This window comes from Cebidichthys violaceus, unplaced genomic scaffold (assembly GCF_023349555.1).
Source record: "Cebidichthys violaceus isolate CVI_PGR_0920_01 unplaced genomic scaffold, fCebVio1.0.p SCAF_3, whole genome shotgun sequence".
Taxonomy (NCBI): domain Eukaryota; kingdom Metazoa; phylum Chordata; class Actinopteri; order Perciformes; family Stichaeidae; genus Cebidichthys; species Cebidichthys violaceus.
The window spans coordinates 16,648,105-16,672,014 of NW_027176483.1; the positions used below are offsets into that span (position 1 = coordinate 16,648,105).

General features: G+C 42.6%; 1 protein-coding gene across 3 annotated transcripts in view; it reads right to left on the reverse strand.

Annotated features, from left to right (window-relative positions):
- Window positions 1-1,737: 1,737 nt before the first annotated feature.
- The window catches only part of tspan9a (tetraspanin 9a), a 149,949-nt gene continuing 127,776 nt past the window's right edge, over window positions 1,738-23,910 (reverse strand). For all 3 annotated transcript variants that reach the window (XM_068722975.1, XM_068722974.1, XM_068722973.1), the window contains 6 exons: window positions 21,924-22,115; window positions 18,923-18,997; window positions 11,506-11,607; window positions 10,995-11,126; window positions 9,791-9,874; window positions 1,738-6,400 (listed from right to left, as the gene is read on the reverse strand). In XM_068722975.1, the coding sequence (XP_068579076.1) occupies window positions 6,329-6,400; window positions 9,791-9,874; window positions 10,995-11,126; window positions 11,506-11,607; window positions 18,923-18,997; window positions 21,924-22,115 (657 nt within the window). In that variant the 3' untranslated portion in view covers window positions 1,738-6,328. The remainder of the gene's footprint in view (window positions 6,401-9,790; window positions 9,875-10,994; window positions 11,127-11,505; window positions 11,608-18,922; window positions 18,998-21,923; window positions 22,116-23,910) is intronic.

Consider the following 23,910-nt stretch of genomic DNA (forward strand, 5'->3'; position numbering starts at 1 on the left):
CCCTTCTGAGGAAACCCATTTCGGCCGCTTGTACCCGCGATCTAATTCTTTCGGTCATGACCCAGTCCACATGACCATAGGTGAGGGTAGGAACGAAGATTGCCCGGTAGATAGAGAGCTTTGCCTTGCGGCTCAGCTCTCTTTTCATCACAACGGTGCGGTAGAGCGACTGCAATACCGCCCCAGCTGCTCCGATTCTCCGGCCAATCTCACGTTCCATTGTTCCCTCACTCGTGAACAAGACCCCGAGGTACTTGAACTCCTTCACTTGGGGTAAGGACTCATTCCCTACCCGGAGTGGGCAATCCACCGGTTTCCTGCTGAGAACCATGGCCTCAGATTTAGAGGTGCTGATCCTCATCCCAACCGCTTCACACTCGGCTGCAAACCGATCCAGTGAGTGCTGGAGGTCACAGCCCGATGAAGACATCAGGACCACATCATCTGCAAACAGCAGCGATGCAATCCTCAGTCCACCGAACTGTAAACACTCCTCCCCATGACTACGCCTCGATATCCTGTCTATGAATACTACAAACAGGATTGGTGGCAAAGCACAGCCCTGAGCTACTGAACCTGGTTGGTTTAGCTCAGCATAAAGACAACATCTTGAGGGGAAAGCAAAGAGTAAAAAAAAAATCACATTGTGGTTTTATAGGGGTAACATAACAGCACAGAAGGCCCCTATTATAAAATAGTTTTTGTACGAATTTAACACAACCTGTTAATTGGTGATGTTCAGAGGTGCAAGTAGGCACATTTAAAAAAAATCTTTGGACAGAACCAGGCTCGTTGTTTCCAGTTTTTGTGCTAAGCTAACCACTTGCTAACTTTAACTTCATATTTACCGTAAAAACCTAAGAGTAGTATAAATTTTACATTCACCTCTCAGCAAGAAAATGCTGAAGGATTCCTTTTAAAAAACAATAGTTTTTTACATGCTCATGTTTGTACAGTATTAAGCTACTGCAGCAGCTGGTTATCTTAGCTTAGCATTAAAAAGTGGAAACAGTGGGAAGTCAACATCCAAAAATAAAAAGGTTGTGGTTTTACTGCTAACTGCACCCAGCTAAGAAATAGTCTAGCACACGATGCCCCCGTAAAACCACAACGTTACACAAAATGCAGTAAAATATAGTATGTTAATTATTGAGCGGTTGTTAGGTGGATTTTATTGTTTTTGGACAGAGCCAGATGAGCTGTTTCCAGTTTTTATATTAAACTAAGCTAACCTTACCGACTGACAGCTGTAGCTGGGACTGGAATCAATGTTCTTATCAAACTCTCAGCAAATAAACACATTTCCCCGCAGCTTTTCCCCTTAATTCCAAAAGAATCTCACTTTTACCGTTATTACATTCATACAAATATTGTAAAACTGTAAAGTTTTAAAGAAGAACAAACAGTATGAGGCTACAGTTAGCCTACAGCAGCATTAGTCATGCTGTTTTTGCATGTGGAGTCATGGCAAAGTTAAAAGCCTTGCTGCCGTGCAGTTAAAAAGATAGCAAGTTTACTCTGGAAAACGAGACTGATTGAGAACTGATAGCAGCAGAAACAACCTGCAGAAATTAGGTCCACTGCAGGTTAACAAGCTGAATGATGCGGTGTGGGGACAAACTACACGGTCTCATCAAAATGAAACCCTTTCCAATTCAGGTTAATGTAATGAGTTCTGCTAAGGATGAGGGGAAAAAAAAGTGAAATGCTGTAATAACAATTAGGGGAAAAAAAGTATACATGGTTGATTCTGTTTACTTTATTTCAGTACATGTTACTCATACAAAATAATCTGTACAAAGGCTAAAATAGGTCATATTTTTTGCATAGAAGGAAAAGTGATGTAAAACAGAAAGCCAGGATGGAATGGCACAATAAACTCCACTATCACACATGGGCCTGATAACAATTAGGTTAAAAAAGGGATAGAGCTCCGTACAAAAATACTCTGCTGCTCACTCCATGCTGTAGAAATGAGAGACAAATTGGCGAGGGCTTCCACTTTCATCATCTCCCTTTTGTTCTTGACAAAAAAAAAGAAAAAAACCTCTGCTCGACTGGCTGACTACCATTAGCCCATCTCAGTGTCTTTAGGACAACAGAGCCTCAGGTTTTGTCATTCTTTTAAAAAAGAAGCCCTTTTAGGGCGGCGATGCCACTCGGTTTCATTTAATACACCATGGGATCCGCTGTGACACCGCTTCACTTTGCTCTTCAAGCCAAGTCCTGTCTTTCAACCCCCACCAAAAAAAATCAGCATCAAACACTGTTTAAATGCTGCCTGAATAATTGACAGTGACTTAAAAAGGGAATACATCAGGAGCATCGAGTCATTAAACATGAAAGGCAATGAGCGTACGGTATCGTGGGATTTTGTGACACTCTTTCCTTTATTTTTTATAAAATAGTTGATTTCGAGAATAAAGAGAAGTTAGTGCACCACCTATTATAGATATTTAGAGTGCTTTCACATGTAGCAGAAAACTCCACAGGACAAGGCTGGCAGGTATCAGATAGTGCCCCCCAGCAGAACACAACATCAAACACACCATTTCCAGAGCATACATTTCCACTGCTCAGATATTCAGCTGTAGCACAGGAGAAGGATTAGGAGGATATTACAGAAATAATATGTCGGAGGTGGCAAAAAAAAATAAAAAATAGCTCCTAGGTCTCAAAATTCTTCACAGCAGACAAAACCCAATTACTGCATGTGCATTCTTCCTTTACCAGCGTTGTGGCTTACTGGGAGTGCTTCCATGGATAAGAGGGAATACTTTATACTCCTTCCAATAAAAAAAAAGATCATACGGAAAAGTGTGTCTTACTACAAGATGCAAATAAAATATGAAAACCATACTGACAAAAACACAAATTTACATCAAATTGACACGGCTCCTGCACTTCACAGAGGCAGAAAAACTATCAAACATGAGAGAATGAATAACGTATGGCTGGAAGGTATGTCCTTAAATGAGCACAAAGGATCATGGGTTGTTAGGCAATTCACAATGGCAATGAAACTGTCAATGTGATTACAAGAGGTAAAGTATAACAGTAAGTTACATCAGTTGTAAAATGAGCGTATTTACATCCGGGGCTAACGTACAGGCCTGATATACTGTAGTGACATGAGCTCTGTGTTGTACAGTGTCATCTAATAGATCATGCTCTAGAAATACATAATGGGTCTTACACTGGCAGTTTTAAAAGACATACTGCAGATTATGTCAGCACGTCCTAATTTAATTTTACTAGGTCTTAATACAGAAAAGCACGGAGACAAGCGTGCATTATGTCTTTTGTGGGCTTCATCCGATGCTATGTGCCAAATTTTCCCTCTCTATCAATTCTGACTTAACTGCTTTAACTGCCTGTAGCCGTGTTAAGACAGAAAGGCGTTTTTGCAACTTGTAGAGGAACATCGCAAAGACTAATCCTCTAAGAGACAAATGCTTAATGGTTTCATGTTCTCACAATGAGAGACTATGAGCCTCTGTCATGAATGAAACAAATAGAAGCCATTTAAAACAGCCTACAACAAGAAAAACAACAGTATATCGTATAAAAACAAACATTAAAACAGAGCGACAACCAATGTACAAAAATAACCTCATTAATCTGCTTTTGTTAAAACGGCGTTAATCCCTGCATTCTACAAACACGAAGGAACATTTTCTCTGACAAAACCATGAAATCTAGGTGACAGTGGCAGAGCTGAAGGGGGGTTCACATGGAGGAGAAAATGTCAGAATGTCAGCAGAGTCAGATCAGTCGGAAGCAAAAAGTTTGCAAGCTTGCTCTCTGAAGCATGACGTCAGATTTTGAGGCAGATACTGGATTTGCTTTATTCCACTCCATTCTCACATTTTCTGTGGCATCCGAGTTTAAACACTTCTCCGCCCGATGCGAGATGAAGCGCCACAACAAAAGTTTTTTTTTCTGAACTTTACGCAGTTAGCGTTACAATGCAGTCGGATTTCCAGAAGTAGAGGCAAGCTATTAGTTCTATAACCATGCCCGTGTTCGGGATATACCTCACAGCTGGTTCCAGAAGTCTTAAGAGCACAGCTGTATTTCCACAGTGTCAGTGCTGCCAGCTACTGTATATGCAGCGCTGGGTGTCTGCAGAGCCAGGCAGTAAATAAGAGATGTGTGGAGGGGTTTGTGGAGGCAGCCAAGCAGAGGAGATGTGACCACTCGTGCCTGCGCTGTACATCAGCAGCTGTCATGTTCCCCCCGTGGACACAACAAGAAGAGTTGGAGCATATGGGGACAGGCAGTGAATCACAGCCAGCAGTGTCGGTGCACATAACAGCCCAGATCTGCTGCTTCCTGAAGCACGGACCTCTTCCTAAAAATGTGTCTCTCAGATTAAGTCATTATCAAACCAATAATACAAAAAAAACCCTGTTAAAAATGACTTCAGGTGATGCTCGGAGGCATACAGGCTGACAGACTGGAAGAATGTCTAATGAGTGAATCTTGGTGGGTCATGCCGTGTCACTTGTTTGCCCATGTAGTGCCAATGCACAGTGTCTGAGTTCCAAGGCTTCATCCAAAGCAACAAACTCTCCTGTCAATAATTACCTCGGATACAATTTAGAGCACAGAAATGTCTGGTCCCAATGATTTCTGTACTCCGTTTCCAACAGGAAATGATCACCTGTCCTCTCCTGATAATTCCAGTATATTTGGGTCTTACTGTGGTAGTTTTGGCCATCATTCTTATCGGTAATGGTGCTGTAAAGTCTTTGCAGAGATCTGGAAATGTGGCCTCTAAAAAGAAGTCGGATGGGGAAAGAAGCATATAGGCCGGCCTCTTGGATTGCTGCTCACATCTCAGACTATTTCTAACAATTGACAAAAAGTCTTGTGCTCATTGATGAGGGTTTGTTGAGTCCTCACGCTCCCCAAACTAGACAGTGCATTTAAAAAAATATTTGTTTTACAGTCCCACACTTTCAGTATCCGAATTCTGAGTGTGGAATTCATGCCCCACAGACTAGCCTCCAATTCCCCACAATGGATGGATCTAATCAGCCAAGGTAATTGAAAACACCTGTGTGGCTGTGCAGGGCTTTTGTATTAGCACCTGTTGACCATGGCGAGCAGCAGCTCCTCGCAACCGCATTGGTGTGGAAATGACACTGCTTTCGCCCCTCATGCCCTTGCTTTGCACCGTGTTTCTATGTTTTTGTCCCCCCCCCCCCTGCAGTTTGGAGAATGTGATAAAACCCACCCACAAAGTCTCATACACACACACACACACGCGCACACGCACACACATTTGAGTCTGTATTCTCGAAGGGGGAACTAAATCACCCAGATCTCTTCACTTGACAGTCCGGGTGGAGCCCTAATAAACAGCAATTTTACACCATTTGTGTTGTCTCAAAGGGAATGGGAATACTGCTGATGTGTTGCAGTACAAAGTGTGTGTGTGTCTGTGTTCACTGCGTATGACAATTTATTGTTCAGAGAATACTGCAGAATTTGGTGCAAAATAAATCCTCCGATGATGTCTCACACCAACATGACATTCCTCCATCACGCTCGTTTTAACCAAAACATCTAAAGCCAAAAGAAAAGAAAAAATATGAATCATGTATTACATTAAACAGCATCCTCACATGTCTGTGTTCCTCCACAGCAACATGACGTCAAATCCATCTGAGAGCTCATTGCACTGATCTGTTCAACACTTACACTTCACAGGAGCGTCGACAACTTACAAAAAACCAAAATGAAGACGTTTGACATTTCAACGACAAAGGTAAATCAGTAAAGTAGAAAACTACCATGCCATGTTGAAACTTTTTTCATTTACAAGTGAAAAGGAGGCTTGACTTTAATAAACATGAGGAAAACTCCACAAATGTTGGAGGGTACTATCAGTTGTATGTGTTCTCTTTGCCTCAGAGAAGGGTGTGTGGGCATTAGTAAAGTCTTCATTGTCTTAAAGTATGTCCTTCCTTCCTTCCAGCAAATTGTTAGTCCAAGCAAAGAGAAAAAAAAAAAAGATTAATAAAATAAAATAGAAATGTACTCAAGAGGAGTGACAACCAATGGGATTCTCTTCCTTGCCAAAAGTAGGTGTCCCTTCTCTTCCACTTGTGTTACTCTTTGGCAAAATGAATGGAGCAAGAGGAGAGAGCAGAATGGAGCGGGGAGACAGCTGGAATCTGTACAGAAGGTCTGGGAAGTGGGGGTGGAGGGGGGGGGGGGGGCAAAGAGGGTTGTAAAGTGAAGGGGGGAAGCTGTTTAAATCAGAGTCTTATCCCATCAGGCAGTGGGGCTCCTCTCCATTGGGTGCCTCCCTCCAAGGCTAAGCATCGTACTTCTTCCCTGTCCTATGGATGTGGTGGAACAGCGTCATGGAGAACGCCATGCCCAGGAGCTGTGGAAGAGCGGAGAAGGAGATGATGAATTTGTATGTGTAGTACGTACATATGTGTGCATGTGTGTCTCTGTGTGGTCTTTTTGATGCTGATGCCTTAGGCTGCAATGAGTTTTGATGCGCTATATATCCTGTGGTGAAGCACAAGCACTTTTTTTCATTCGTTTCACTCTTCTTTTTTTTTTTTCCTTCAAATGGAAGCTCTGGAATCTTTGTGATGGAAAAAATGTAGAAGTGTGACCCAGCATTAAGTCAATAAAGTAAATTGAGATGCCACTGAATCAAAGTAGCCAGCTATCTCTTTGAAGTTTCCATTACCCCTGATACTTCTACATCAAACACAGTCACAAGGCTGATCCTAAAACCATTATCTGGCAAAGTTAGGATGGCAGGGAAACTGCAAAGTATTGTATGGTGCACAGTCTTCAGTCAAAAGGCATCATGGACTTCCTGCAAACAGCCTCCACTGGGGATTCCTACGGAATGTGATTAGCCTGGGAAAGCTTCCGATTCTCTTCCTTTAGTTTAAGTCAAAGCCTAATTCGTGGGGCTGCTTCAGAGAAAATGCTACCTTAAGCCGCTGCCAATCAACACATGAAGTGGCGTTTGAGGTAAACATTCAGCTAAGAGGGAGTTCAAACCAATGAAAAACCAACCCAGTTATTTACATGTGCCTCATCTGTGCAGCTCTGTCAGTCTCAGAGCGTTTTTTGCTGTCGGATTCATTCAGTCTGAGTGAGACAGCACGACAGTCGCTCCTACAGGCTCTTCAAAGCTCCATCATCCTTCCATGCTTAAGAATATATAAATACGGCTGAGATTTCTGAAACCATTGTGGATGAAGTTATACATAAGGGCTTTTGCCGAAGTCTGGCATATATGCTGCTGGTCTAAATCATTCATAAGCCACTTCCCCGTGCCCCTGGCAATTATGTAACATTGCAGACTTGTGAGGCATCAGCTTTTCATGAGGCTCACCTCCATCATATCCCCCAACTTTCCTTCGAATCTGCTAATCTGACAGCTCAAGGTCTGTTCTTCGACTCTCACACATCTCACCTGACGCAGTATGTGGAGCGTGTGTGTGTGTGTGTGTGTGTGTGTGTGTGTGGAGGGGGAGAGAGATCATTAAAATTAATGGAAGCCGAGAAGAAGTTGTTCGGTTTAATTCTGCACAAAGACTTTTATCAGTCTCCAAATAGAGCCAATATCTGTCACCGCTCTACTGTGGCTACGGTCGAAAAATCCAAAAGTTACCTCCTAACGTTTATTCCAAGCCACTTTCCCTTGACCTCGATGAGGTAAAGGAAATATCTGAAGGAAAATTCATAAGGCTTTAGGAAAAGACAAACGCGGAGCGCAGAGAGGTCTGCAATGGACGAAACTACAGCGAAGAAGGACTTCAAAAAGCACAGCTAAAACATGAGTCCGTGAAATCTACTGTGTAATTGCTTGCAGGCGGTATAAAATGCTCCTTCAGGGACAGGCTTCTTCACTCGTGGTGTGTGAAGGAAAGAAGCTGGAGCTCCTTCCTTCTTGCTGCTGTCACACTTAACAATCAACACTGCTTCCTAGAAACAATTCACTCGTGCAATATCAATGCAAATGATCAATATCTATATTTTCTTTGTGCAATATTGTTGATTCAACCATTCGGTTCTATTTTGCTTCTTAACTGTTTAATAATCTATCAAAGGCCTACCTTGTTTTGTTTTACTGATGCTTCTTGTTATTGAGAATGATAATTTGTTCATGGACAGTTTGCTATATTTACTGTTCATTTAATAAATACATATAAAATCAAACAAAATGGTTGTTACTGTCTTTTCATATTCATCAACATAAACCCCATTAGTTTATGACTGTATGAAAATAAATGTTAAAAAAGGAATTGTGGGGCAGCATTATCTTCTTTCCTTTGGTAAAGGATGGTCCAGTGTATCCTATGCTAAAGGAGCTAAGAAAGGAAGCATTGAAGCCCCTTTCCTTAGCATTTAGAGAATTTGAACAGCTCCTATCATTGCGGCCACTCAGATACTTCAGCAAAATGGACTTTTCAACCGCAGCCCGTGTGTGTGTGTGTGTGTGTGTGTGTGTGTGTGTGCAGAAGAATGAACAGACAGGGAAGATATAGTGTCACACAGAGACAAGAGGGTCGGTGAGCTTGAATGATTCCATGTAAGAAGAGTGTGATCTCGTCATGAATACATAGCGGCTGTATACAGTAATGCTGACTTTCTCACAGTGGGTGCTGTGAACTTTAACAGACGCTCAAGCACCATCTTTCCCCAAGGACAATTGAAATGTGAAGAATCTTACAAAACTCAACAAGGGGATTTCATGGTGAGGCCACCTTGCTCTGAATGAACAAGGGTTCATGAATAAGCAAACTGGAGAGCGAGGGCAGGGGAAATAAAGCAAGAGGGCATGTTGAAAGCATGAGAAAGGAAAAGTAAGAAGCAGAGTGCAGCGGACAACGCATCGCATGAACAGGGTTTTTGTGTGAAAAATGTATCTAAGACTGTTCGGTATTGTCCTGCAGAACCACCAAACCCAGGAACTAAATATGTTTCAACTTGAGCAAAAACATTACGCTTATCCCTGAGCTTTATGACTCTATTTCGTTAACGTACATAGACGGCAGGAAGAAGGAGAGAAACTGAAGGAAGATTACAGAAAAAACTGTGAGTCTGAGCTGTCATGGTTGGTGCATTGCTAGCTAGCTACAGCTAACGTCTGTATAGTTGGTACTTAGCTGGCTGCCTGGAGTGAATAACCACAAACTGCAAAAAAACTCCAGCAGTCAAATGTATGCAAAGGCGAGGGAAAAAGTACACTTTGCTTTCTTCAGTCTGCAGACACTTTTAGGACACAACCTCCAAGTAAGTGGGAAATGTACTGCAACGTCAGTGACACTCACTGAACAAAGAGGGATAGATGTAAAGCAGATTTTAGGACGAAAAGAGAAACGGTATCGTAGGAGGAATATCTATCAGCCTTGCCTTTAATCTGAGACTCTATACCTACTCCTCCATATTCAGTATCTCCGCTGATCGCTCCTTATACGTGACTACAGCCTGTTTGGCTCAAATCCAGGTGGCTTTGATTCTCCCAGACAGGATCAGGGTGCAGGAGACAGTGACTTCAATATTTCAAGATGTGTGGGTGCCCAGAACGCCTACTGAGCACAGTCCTCATAACTTCCACAGGAGAAGATGGTGGCACAGAGGCCATGGGATGCACACATTGTTTTTTAAAACACGTTGCCAGACAGGCAGACACAAACAAATGCACATAGACACAAAGCAAAACTGAAGAAACAGGGAGAAAATGGGAGCGAAGCGCAAAGAAATGCAGAATGAAAGAGCCATTTATCAATAAGTCTCCTACCTGCACTACTAAGATGACCATGCCTATGGTTCCCAGCAGGTGCTTGTTGTCATCCAGCCATTCCTCCACTTTCTCGAAGCAGCCCTAAGATGGAGTACAAGCTTGTAAAAATACCACTAAAGAAATGTGCATTTTCGGTGTTGCAGAGGAATCATGTCACTTCAGTTGCTGCCTGTTTGGTCAAGTAGGAAAAACCCAACCATCCTGTTCACATCTATCCACTCGACTGCATCTCTTTGCACATGGGATATACCCTTGGATGAATGAACTACCAGGTGAGGTGTTAAAACAAGTGAATTGCCCATGAGTGGTGACTTTTATATGCAGACTTATGGGCCATATAGACCGTTAAATATATTACCACCTGGGTTCATTCAAGGGTCACTCACTGGCAGGGAGGTGGGGTGAAGGACTTAATGGTGGTTTCAGCTGCAAAGTGGTGCCCCTTCTTGAGTGTGGGTGCTGACGCAGCATGTAAAACTAACTATATAGTGTGTGGCCGTCTCCTCTGGGCAGGATTACACACAAGCTTTGAGTGCTGCGCTTTCCCAATGGGCCAGCTCAATGTCTGCCTATTCTCGTTTCGGCAATTCGATTAGAGTTTATTACAGTTTTTAATCTCCTACTTTGGACCTGCTAACAAACCACATGCCAGACCAAGTACAGCAGATTAGACTTGTAATGGAGGGCGATTGTTGAATGTTGTGCTCCAAGCCTTTTGAGGAAAAAAAGCCTACTGTTTAATGCATAATGACAACAAATCCAGTGTGATCAGCAATAAGACAAAAAATTAAAAACTACTGAACAGATGGACCGAAGACGTCTGGTTGTTATGTCCCTTGAGAATGCACAAACGTTAAAGTCTGTGTGTATACTGTATATACTCACCAAAAGAGACACAAAACGCGTCTCTTTGTGGTTGTTTCGAGTCTCTTTGTGGTTGTTTTGAGTGTCTTTTTGGTCGTTTAGTGTCTCTGGTCATTTTGCATCTCTTTGTGGTCGTTTTGAGTCACTTTGTAGTTGTTTAATTGACTTTCTAATGAGAAATGTTTACAGTCACGTCAAACAGAGCCTCTAAGCTAAGGGGCTCTTTAACCCATTGAGCCTCAGTAGACTCATTCAGTTATGCTTCCATAGCTATATCATACAGTGCATGAAGAACAAAAACATTTTTTTGAATATGTTACAGCCAGTGTGAACTCACCCTGTTCCAGAACATGTTTGTGGAGTTCTGCCCACAGTTCTGGTAATGCTCCTGGCAGCAGCGGTCAGGTACTACCTTCTCCTTCAGGGCCTCGTGCCAGTCGGTGTATGCTATCACACCGCAGCACTTCCACTGTGAATGACACACACACACACACACACACACACACACACACACACACACACACACACACACACACACACACACACACACACACACACGCACATCGGACAAAATATGAGTTAATGCTTCCCGTCAAACTAACTTTAATGTAACCAGTATTGTAATTAGTCCCTTTGCTTTAAAGCACTGAAATAATGGAGTGAAGCGTACTTCAGCAGCTAGTTTTGACTTTAAATTTGCATTAAAGCCACTGCCAAGCCAGGGAATACATTAGCTGGAATATTTTAGTAAAACTTTGCATTTATGTGTCCCTTCTAGGGTTGCGAGTGAACATTCATGCTAATTTGTTCTAATATTTGATGTAATGCATGGTGTGAGGTCTGCCTACCTCTGCCTGGATGATGTTCCAGGCATTTCGTAGGCCTATGTTGTTTTCTGAGTTGTAGAGAGCCAGCCCATCCTTCAGATCCTGCTTGGCGTTCTCACTCACCTGAAGACGAAAAAGAAAACAACAGCCTCTATTAGAGACCTTGGTTTGAAGGGGTCGGTTGAAGAACTGTTAATTGAGTTTCAATATTAATCCTAGTCTTTATGTTGGAGCAGGCAGTTGAAGCTTAAGTGTTAGTATGGGTGCATTCATTGTCTATGTCTTTTTCACGTAGATTTACATGATCATATATATGATGATAGTGGCAGTGAAGTGCTTTTTAGTTATTTTCGCAGGTTTATGTATGATTGACTGGGATTCCTTTTTCTTGTGAACCGACTAATCATGATGAAAAGGGTACATAGACGGCTGTTACTGAAATTTAAAGACAGAAAATACCTGTGGCTGCCAACATAAAAAGCAAAAGCAGCTCAGTTACAGGTAGCTTGTTTTCTTGTCATCTAAAAATAACCCTGCTACAGTCACTTGGACTTTTGAATGACGACTGCAGATCTGACACATGTCATGTGTCGCATCGCTCCACACACTCATGCCCTTCAGCAGAGCAAGCAAATCATTTTCCTCTTGACTGAACCCCAATAATATGCTCAGGGTTGTGCCATGTCTGATGGAGATTAATATCTCATTGGATGTGTTAATGAGATACAAAATCACAGCTTCAGTTCTCCTGCAGTTTGCATTACCCGTGGGGATTTGCTAACTGCCTGGACAGATTGAGAGGCGCTTCAGATATGGGGTAATTATTACTGGAAAAAAATGACATGCACCGACAGAACCATGCACACATCTTCACAGGCAAGTTATATCGCAACAAAATGAAATGCACTCGCTTTAAAGCTTAAGGCCTCAGTCTGTGCCCGAGGAAAAAAAATTAAAATAAATTCTTCACACAATAAGAGAAGCGGCATCATGTCTGTCACCGCCTGACACAACAAGCTGCTTTCAGCTATTCTTCAATTTCTTTACTCAGAGAGGTAGGACTGGTGTTCAGTTAGACATTATTTGGAGGCTGCTCAGTAAATCCCACAGTAAAAAAAATTATCCTTGTAGATAATGTCTAGCCTGCTTTTCTAAAAGAAATAGAATCTTAATGTTACTTGACTAATTACCTGTGTAGTTCAGCAGAGACCTGCATTCTGTACACTGTAGTGAATAAGAGAGATAGACCAAATCTCCCTTTGACCAGAAATAAATCTAAATCAAGCTTTAAATTAAGTGGTTCAGCAATTTATTGATGGGAACAAAACCCCTAAAACCCCTGTTTTGTGAGCTCACTGGCATCAGAGGAGTATTTCCTGAATCAAACATAAAAGCCAAAAAAGTTTTGTTCCTGAGTAATTAAAGTTCCCCTGGCAATAAAATGCTTTAGTTATCGCTAATCATGCAAAACCCATTAAAAACATCCTTTAAAACCTTTGAAATAAGATTGGTATCATTTCAAATCACGTTCGTCTTTCTTGCTCAGTGACTTTGCTGATGCAGAGGAGCGTATCTGTGTAGTGCACCTCGGGCTGCAGGCCCTTGCAAATCTGTCCTTGTGCAGGGAAATGAGATGAAGAGCAGCATCATCAATCTCTGCCTCGTACTTTGTTTCTATCCATTATCTCTTCCTCTCCATCTAGGCTATAAGTGATGCTGCTTGCTCATTACTGACTCCTCGCGCTAACATAGTCACTAGAGAGCATGAAGGGGGGGGGGGGCCCTGCTACAATAAAAAAAAAAAAACATCTTCTGAGTCGCCAATAAGTCTTTGCATTTTTTCTGTTTCATGTGTGGAAGTCTTTGCTACAGCCTGGAATGAAACGTAATGATCCAGATTTACCGCTAACGAGAGGAAGACAAATCACTGCAGAACAAGCAGGGATTTGATGATGCAACTCTCCTTGCGAAAAGAAGCGGATACATACACGTTCTTTGTTGCATTAGCCTAGTTCTTCTGATGAGGGAAACTAACTTCTTGACTGAAGCTCATACGGGTACGGGAAATTGTTCACAAATAACAGTGCAACACCTTACTTTGGCAACATCTAACTCCAGGTTACTTTTACTCTGAGAGTCGCCACAGGGCATCGGTGCAACTCCTCAGATGTGGCATATTGACAAAACCCTGAGACGCGGCTCATACTTCTCATTACATAGATAAGCTTGTGGTTTCAGCAATACAGGAAAGCACATTTATCACATAAATCTAAAGGGTTCAGCTCGACCACCGTAGGCAAACACACAACAGTCACAAAAAGGGAGGAACAGAGGGAGACAGAGCCGATATACAGGTTGAAGCGGGGATTGAAGGAATAGGCCTTCTATCCAAATTGGTGTGTGTTTTCTGTCACTGTGCACAACAGCAGAGAACAGAGAGTGGGTGGTGGATTGTCTGATAAACACCTGTCTGCCCGTCACTTGTGTAATATTATAGTACAGCCAGTCAGTGCTGAACTTACCAAATGGTAAGGTATTAAAGTTATTCTTCATGTATTTTTCAGTTTCTTCTTTGATTTAAACAAAACACTTTTTTTCTTCAATTTTACCAAGAGCATATTTTGGGGGGTTTATCCCACAGAGACATTAATAATTCATGTGCAAGAACTCCTTACTGACAGAATCTGGCCCCAGATCTGGTGACAGGTAAACACCTCGGGGACCGGGTACACTGGGACTTGTCACCGTGCATATATGGAGCAACACTGCTTACTCATTACTGGAGTGCATTGCCATGACTGAGCTGACTGCTCCAAATTTCTAAAATGTGATTTTTGTTGGTCATTCAATGTTGAATATGCACCTAGAATCCAATTTCCCTGGTCAGAAAGTAAAGGTGACATCTGTGCCACGTAGGTGACAAATTCTGCAATAACAAGTGTAGAGATTATGCACCCCAGTGAAATTCCTGTATCTTTTTTCTCATTAGTTTAACCTCTGAGGACGACTGGCTAACAACTGGTGTCTCGGAAGGCAGTTTGAGTTCCTCACAAAACACTAGAAAGTATTGCTTGTTTACAGTAGGTGGTGCAATGGGTGTATAGAAGAGCAATTAGTGTATTGTGTTGAGTTTAATTCACTTTTACCCAACCGCTATTTATCACTTTGAGGGATTACAATCTTCAAACAATGTTTAATTCCAAATGAATCACAGTCTCTGCAGTAAACTTTCACTAAAGAAAAAGAACATCAGCAGACTATGCAGGAGGTTCAGTAAACATATTATCACTCTGAGGAAAAAGCTAACTAAATGAAAACACAAGCCGTCTGTGAAATGAGACAAATGGTACATTCAGTATGTAAAAACATAGCCAGATTAAGTTTTAGTAGTCTGCCACCTTCTGTGCACACTCACAGGAGAACAGAGCTTGGAGAGACGCATGAGCCCACCATAAAGTACATAACGGAGGGAGAGACAAGGCATGAGTCAAAGAAAAGAAGCAAAGAACACCAACTTTTTAATGAAAAATCTCTTAAACCTTTAATATATATGATTTTACGGATACGGAGCAACATTCTCTTGGCCATGTGGTGAACATAAGGTCAATATTCACTCTCCTTTTAGCGCTGGTTTGGTCTCTACCAACTCCTGAGAAAAATATCTGGCTCCTAAATGCGTCAGTATAACCACCAGCTAGCCACTGACTTTGTGTGTCTGCCGTTTGGTGCTGGGTAGGTAGAGTAAAGTGGGTTTTTAGAGATTTGGGCTAAAAACTTGCTGTGGCCAGAGACAATGTGGTGAGAGTGGGGGGAGGGAACCAATACAGCAAAATTGAAGGCTGGTGGAATCGTTCGATAATTCAATGTGGGTGCTTTCGCAAGGCAACCCCTTTCATATACATGTAGCCCCATGATCTATTGTTGATATGAACAATATTGATGACACAATAGCCACTTTAAACACTTTAAACCTTCCTTTACTTGCACATTTACCCTCATAGAATACCAGGGCAGATTCTCAACACAATACAACACACTCACTATTTGCACTCTGGGAATGACGCTGACCATAAGTTGAAAACGGTGGAGAAAGAAAATAGGAAAAGTATGACATGAAATTTTCCATTAAAGCAGGCTTCAGAATCATGTCAACTGTAAAACTGTAAATGGAAACCAACCCTGATGGTCTTTACTGTAAAAGAAAGCACTCTTGACGGACCAAATGTCCATTTTGCAGGCCTATTCTTCAAATTTCTATTGCATGTTCTACAATATTCACCTCCTCTCCTCCCTTTCATCTCGTCTTCAGTCTTTAAACATGACTCATTCCCTGAAGTCTTATACAGCTGCACATCTAAACAAATTTTACGTTTTCTCTCTGTACTGTCGGATCACAGAGCCTCTCCAGTCAGCTGTACAACAGTATTGAAAGAGTGTTAGCTAATAACCAAACACTAAAGTGACGGTCACATCTTACATCATTAGTTGTACACCTTCTTCACATGTCACATGTCTCTTTGTGTTCAACACTTTTACACTGCGCTCCGCAATCATTCAATCATTCTCGGGTCACGTGTATATTGTCAGGTCACACTGGCTGTAATTGTCACGTCCTTTGACTCTCGAGGACCGTAGGAATCAAATCTAACGATATTTTACTGTTGCTCTCATTGCTCAACTCTGGACAAGTGCGTTAGCTAACTGCCCGGAAAGTGTAATAAATGATGTGGAGAGTAGCAGCATCACAGCCAGAGGTCCCCAACAGCACATCATTAAAAAGGATACTTAATTCCCTCAGTTGCTCTGCAGGCCTGTGCCGGGTAGCCTGAGGTTGTGGCACTCAACAGAGCGAGGGGAAGACCCCCACTACTTCTCTGTAATTGGTCTGGAAAAAGATAAAGCATGGCCAGGGATTGAACATAATTTCGCCTGTAAACTAATGCAACACATGACTAGATGTGTGTGCCGGTTTGCTGGGTTGTTAGATGGATAAATCATATATGTGGCATAACCTTCTCTGCTCTCTGAACTAGTCTATAATGTGATTGACCTTCCATCCTCCTCCATGACTTCATTGCCTTTCTCCCAACTCTCTTTCTAAGACTTTACAGGAACGCCTCACCTCACTTTTGTCCTCTTTTGATTCTCCCTTTAGACTATATTTATGTACCTCTACCTCTTTCCTCTAACACCTTGCCTCCCTAACACATTCATCTTCCTTCCCTCACCTCACATTTTCTGTGTCTACCTGCTTTTTCTACATACCCCCCCCCCCTCTGCATTTTCCCTTCTCCCTACACCCCCATGAGCATGCTCGAGTGCTCCCTTTCTCTGCTTGCCAGGTTCTGCTTTCTCATTCTGAGCTAGTTAACCTAAACTGGTGTTCGGCTCGGCATGTTGGTTCGACGGAGGCACAATGAGGTCACATCGTTAAAGACGGATGGCTGTAATCTGGTTTGTGGCCCAGCCATCTGCTGTAGTCAGCTGGTTGCTAACTGCAGGCCCAGCCTTTATTATACTACGGCCTCTACATGGCATTTAATCAAAGAGCTTAACACCACTGGGCTGTGGAGGGAAAGAGTGGGTACCTACACATAAGCCATACCTGGAGGCAAGACTGCTGGGTTCAGGAAGAAGGGAGAGAAATTCTCCATTAAGAAGAAAGAGCAGAACCTCTTAAGAAGGATTAAACTGGTGGAAATGCAGAAATAAGGGGGAGACTAAATGAAAACAGTGAAAAAAACGTGTTCCTCCAGCAAAACCAGATACTATATGTTCGTTTCTTCCCTACATATCGTCGACAGCTTGTCACCCAGAAAGATCACAGTTTGTAGAGGCGTCACTCATGACTTAAAGATGACCTATTTGAAAGACTAAAATATCTGTTTTGCAGACCTCTGACTATACACATTCAAAAGCTGCCAACTACTGTATGTCTTCCAGACTTGTTAATAAATGCCTTGTGATTAGAAGATCAAATAGGAGAAGTGAATTAGTGATTCCTCTGATCACAGCCTGTAGGAGAGGATGAGGAGAGGCTCACACAGCATACTAGATCTCACTGGAGAGAGGCAAGTCAAGAGAAGAGGAAAAAAAACTGTGTGATGGCCTTGTGTGATGGACAGCGATTACCCTTCATCCAATCCGGATGAATGCAATAATGCAGTCTGAGTATCAGCGCCACACAATTTCCTAATTTTCCTGAAAATGCCATCACCAATGACATATGATCTGCTGTAATGACCTTGCTTTCCAATGACATTTGAAGACCAATAAAGGGAATTATATTGGGTAGTGATTAGCATTACCGTGGTTTCACATCCCATTAGGGTCTAATGCGGGATAAACACTCAATTTGGCAAGATGGGAGAAACAAAAAATAAGTTTGCTATCTACTGGTACTGGTGTGAGTCAGACAGTTCTGCCAGAGTAATACCCTATTCGGCACCAACGCAGACTTTAATTTCACATTTAAGAAATCCTCAGCCCAGCATGGCTATCTTTTCCAGACTTTACAGGTGATGGGAAGGCACTGCTGTGAAGTCAAGAGTCTCTCTATTTAAATTCCACCGGAGGGATCAGAGTTTGGATTTTTTTTTTCTCCAAAGTTAAGCCGGTAATATTTTGGAGATAAGGCAACAGACATATTTACTCCCGACAGGGTGTGCCTCCGAGACCTGATCCAAATCTGAGAATGGATTGGCTGCTGAATGAATTCCTTTATCTGCCGAAGAGACTAAGTTTGAGCAATAACCTCAGAACAAAGAGTGAGAATTAGCCGACGCCCCGGGGGCTGGGCGACAGAGACGTTCAATGTATAAATAGACGGATCTATCAACGACGCGTCCTTGAAAACAGAAAAAAAAGTCTTCATTTCTTTCCCTGCGCAAGACATTTGTCATGTTCAGGATGAAACATTTGTGGGGCCATTTGATTAACCAGAGTGGAATCTAGTCTGTTCTTGGATGTCAGTAATCTCCAGAGATTTACGTAGCATCATCTGTTGCCACCACACAGGCATTCACCTGACTTGAGCCCATGTTGGGGTCATGGGAAATGTGCTTGGGGCCAACTACAGGGAGCAACTGGTGGGGATTGGGCTGCATTTTGTGGCCTAACCTTTGGCTGCTGGGTTAATGGCTGAATAAAGATATTCAACCTCCTGTCTGAGAAACACAACCCAAAAAAAGAGTGAACTCAGATACTCCAGAAGCAACTGGAGATAGATATGGTTATACCACTAACAAGTGGTATAGGCTAGGCTGTTCAAACTGTGATGTATGCCGGACAGCCGTCACACTGCGGGTACACATATATGGATAAGACGTTGTGAAGTGGTAGACTGCATGAAGAAAACGTTATATAGTGTACTGGAACAATAACAGATGCTGTTTTTAACATCCAGGCATACGTAATATGGAAAAGGAAACTAACTTACCTTATCTGAGTACACGAAGAACAGGATGAGCAATATCAGCTCTGCCAGGAGAATTATCAGCAGGACAATGAAGAACTGTCAGAGAGAGGGAGAGGAGCCTTGTTTTAACAATTGCTTTGGCAGTATTTTTATTCTACCATGTCATGTCGTTGTAAACACGTTGAAAATCAATCTGAGAGGTCTCTATTGCAGTCATTTGTGTCTCCGAGTGCTACAAGATGTGAGGAAAAACAGCAATTACATGACTGTAGATGACATACAGTACATGACAGTTTACAACATACATTTTTCAATGTGCACTGCATCTGGGATTTGCAGTGCTTTGATTCGTACTCTACCTTCAAATGCAATGTGTGAGTATGTGATTCCTTCTGTAGCTATGCATAGAAACATGATCAGTCAATTCAGGTTAAATGAACAGTTTGACATTTTGTGAGATAAGCTTATTTGCTCTCTTGCCGAGAGTTACTTGTGTATATATGTATATATATAGATATATACATATATATATATCTCTATATATATATATATATAGATATATATATAGCTTAACTTAACAGAGCCTGGCTCTGTCCGAATGTAACAAAATGTTGCCTACCAGCACCTTTAAGCTCACTAATTAACACATTATATCTTCTTTAACCAGTACAAAGCACAAAGTGTAAAAAGGACACTTAGTTTTATTGGAAGTAATGCGCTGGACTGGAGTCTCTGCTGGTTGCCTGGCAGCCTTACTAACCGTGACGACAGGACTGCAGGATGTTACTTTGCCCAGCCAAGAAATAGCCCAACACCCAAACAAATAAGATATAACATGTTAATTAGCGAGCTTTAGAGGTGCTGGTAGACACATTTTGTTACGTTTGGACAAAGCCTGTTTCCCTCCGTTTCCTGTGTTTGTGCTAAGCTAAACTAACCGACCGCTGGCGGTAGATTCATATTCAGCATACGAAGATCGATCTTCTATATGACTCTCGGCAAGAAAAAAAATAAGCACATTTTGCTACATGTTGAAGTATTCCTTCAAGATTACAGTCAATGATCTAAGTGTGTGGGCAGAATACACAGCAACACAGATTTGTCAATAATAAAAACAAAGCAACAATCACAAACATTCAAATAAGATAAGGAAAAGGAGAGATGAAGGAGAAGGTGGGAGAGACAGAGGAAGGAGAAAAGGAGAATGAGCTTGTGGACGTGTGAGAGGAGGGAAAGAAGGCATAATACCTCCCTGGACACATTTCCAACACAGCCTTGCATTTCATCTACCATTCTCCTCTCCCTACTTGACTCCCCTTCAGCTCAATATTTACCAAGCTCTTCTGCGCAGCATGGGAGGAGGCAGGCAGACCTAGATTCTAGAAAACCCCATTAATTCCAAACTCATTTGGGAGGAAGGGGGTAGGCTATTATTTGTGTCGAGGCCCAAATGAAATAGTAACGGCAGTTTGCTGTTGGTTAAGTATCTGGGTTGCCAGTTTAGCGTGTCACTGTTGTGCTTTCACAGTTGGTTTGTCACATTTTCCCGGTGCTGAAAGTTAAAGTGACAGCTTACACTAAATTGGTGGTGTTTTGATGATCGTGTGAGAAAGTCTGTGTATTCGTATACACACACACAGCTTCGTGGGCGTATGTAGCAATTCACACTTTCAGGGTTTTAAAGAGTTTCTGCCAGATATTTCAGTGTTATCTCTCCCACTTTTTTTTCTTCAAATTTGTTTAAGTAAACATTTTTTGGCAGCAAAAAAGAGAGAATGAAAATGTACTGCAAAGGATGTCTGGGCTATGAGTATTTCTAATCCAGAGAGAGTTGTCCGCAGAGAAACTCCAGAGATAATATGTCAAGGTAGACTCTCAGATCTGTTTGCTGCGGGAGATCTAAACCCACTCTAATGTTTCCACGTCCTGCTCTCCCCCACTCCACCCCACCCCACCCTGGGTGTGCTGAGCCGGACAAGTCATGCTAAGAAAACAACAACTCCTAGCAGACACCGTTGCACTGAACAGAATTATCATGGCTAAATATGAAACGCTGCCGCACACTGATGACTTAATAAAACATCGGAACCTCTAGATTTTCCAGTCGCTCTTTTTTCTACATTTTTCTCTCTCGTCCCCCTCGCCCTCCCCCCTACCTGCACCCGGCTCTCTTCCTCTCTCTGCTTCACAGTTGTTAGGCAGGTGAAGGAAGCCATGTCGAACACTGAGGATTTGGTGGGGCTTTTGACAGATGCAAGAGCTTCGGGGGATTGAGCTGTTTGTGATGTTAACTACCCAAAGCCAAAACTCCACTTCTCATTTAAAGTTCCTATATATGAAAGTTTCCTTTTCTTTTTTTGTGGCGGATCCACACAAACCTCATTCCATTGGGTGAACTTTCTTAATTAACTTTTGCTTAAGATAAAACACAACTTTGGGCAAACAGTGCAACGCCAAGACAGAGGAGTCTTTGTAATGAATAATAGAACATTCTAAATTATTGAGCACAAAAATATCAAGTGCTTTTAGTGCGCTATGTACGTACAGTAATTCAACCACGCTGGGGACACAGAAGGCCTCTTGACTGACAGCTCTTTTTCTGGGATGTGACCAAAGCCATGGAGATGTCATGAATGCGTTGGTGTTAATATGCAGAAAGGGAGAATCTTTCTGCTCAGCTCTAATTTTCCTTTGAGAGCCCCTGGGGTTTTAAACAACGCAGTCGGCTACCTCTGCTGAGGTTCTGGCTGGAAGACAAATACAGATACCATGCTGAGTTCTCGCTGCCCTGTGACCAGCATGTGTGGGTGTATAGACAGCCACACATGTGAGAGGTTGTCTCCACAAGACGTCTTTGTCAATATTTGCATGGCCGACATGGGGGAATAAGGGAATAATTCAAAGGAGGAGAGTAAGAGTGAAAGCGGAGTTGCCGTGTTTGAATTAATCCTTAGACAGTCGTCTGTATGGGTCTCATTTATAATGGGGTATTGCATAGGTACTGCATGTAGATTGAACTCACGCTCAGAAGCAGGCACTTGTTCTCCTTGATGGCACCCAGGCAACCGAGAAAGCCCGTTACCATGACGATGGCGCCGATGGCGATGACCATGTTGGCAGCCGACAGCGAGGGGAATGAGGGCGAGAAGGTGGCGAAGCTGCCCTGCGACACAGATAGCCAGATGCCCACGCCGAGCAGCCCGCAGCCGCATAACTGCAAGAAAAGAGACGAGACAGACCACAAGGTTAGCAAACCAACAGCAGGCAGTTAGTTACAAAAAAAGTTCATCTGCAGCTCTCCCTTGGCAGGATTTGCTTGTAACACAATGATAGACCTTCTGAACAATACGGTGATCTACAGAGCAACGTCAGCTATAGATGAAGGCAAATCCCAGCTCAAAAAGCCCAACGCAACAGGCTCAAGTGCCCACACAGTCATCCATCACCAAACACTGCTCAAAAAAACAAGAGGGTTTACACCAATTAAAATTATGATAAGCCAATAACAGCTCCGCAAGAGATTAGAGGAAAAATTGGACTTGGGCCGCGCTAATTTTGTATGTTTGAGCTGATTACGTTAAATCCAGAACAAACAGAGACGTAATTACTGCCACCCTCTCAAATGAAAACTTCCAAAACCACCCGCAGTAGACTTGAACTTCACCTAGAGGGAGCAATTCACTAATTCCCCCTCAGTCACACTGCCGGGCTCCCGCTGATGTGTGTGAGGTCCGCAATGCGAGTCCATTAATGCAAAGAAGTGTTTACGGAGGGCTCTGATAGCCAAAGTGTCCCATCTGTTGATGTGCTGGTCCATCTATCAGAGATAAGAGCCATACAGCATGCCCACCACTCTGTGAAATATCGGCTAGGAGGTAAGTGGTGACATTTTTGCCTGCACCTAATAGAATGAAATACCCAAGGCAATCTTGCTATGAATAAAAAAATAAAAAAAAGGAATCCCAAATGAGGTAAAATATGGAACGGCACCATGGTAAATCATCGCACCACAGCCCTCTATTCACACCGCTCCCCTCCTTTCTTATCTTTGCACCGCTGCTCCAGAACAGTTTAACGCCTGTCAGCAATATGTGAAACAAACCTCCTGTGCATGTAAACACACACATACACACACACCTACACAGGCACACGGTGTACCCACACAGTCATCATCAGGTAAGAGTTATGAATAAATCTCTGCTTCCTTTTTCTCTGTCAAAACAAATGAATTAAATGCCATTTCACCTCTGGATCTGACAACGTTGAACTGATAAATGGCACAACTGACAACAAACCTGGAAATGTGCTGCAGCACTTTCACAACAAACACGCAGCCTACGTCTGCTGATCAGCTGTGTCACGCCGTGTTAAAACAAAGTGACTTCAAGCACACAACAAGTCCAACAAACTTCATAAGTGGCTCTCAGAGATGTTAGGTGATGATGTGTAAGAGACACTTTGGGGTTTCAAATGCAAGCCTCATGAGCTGGTGAGAGACGCCTCAGGTCTAATGAGTCCTATAGGATCTGTAGATAAATAAGCTGAGTTCACACAGCCCCCTCTCAGGTGTCAGATGAAGATAGTGTCCCTCTCATTGACCTGCAACCTTTGAGCAGTGAGGTTTGACTTTGTGCAGCACAGCCTCCGTGTCCTTCAGTAGGTATGGCAGCACACTCAGGTGGCTATATGATACACATGCTCTCCTGAGGACTAAGTAATGACTAGATGCAATTAAAAGAGAGGACACGGAGAGAAAGAATCAGGACAGATAAAAGCCCTATTTGAGAGTTGACTGCGCTGCCCAGGGTGTGATTTTGTGAACGATTGGAGTCAGACGCTCTAACAAATAAAAGTCTGAGTGCTGCTGTCAAGGTTGAAGGCAAGGGAGGCTGTAAACACTACCTGCCCAGCAGACTCTAAGAAAGAGACTCTAGTTTAGTCACATATAGATGACAGTAAAGTCGCATTGGATTTCTCACCCGGAGTGAACGGGTGGTCTGAGTGGTGCT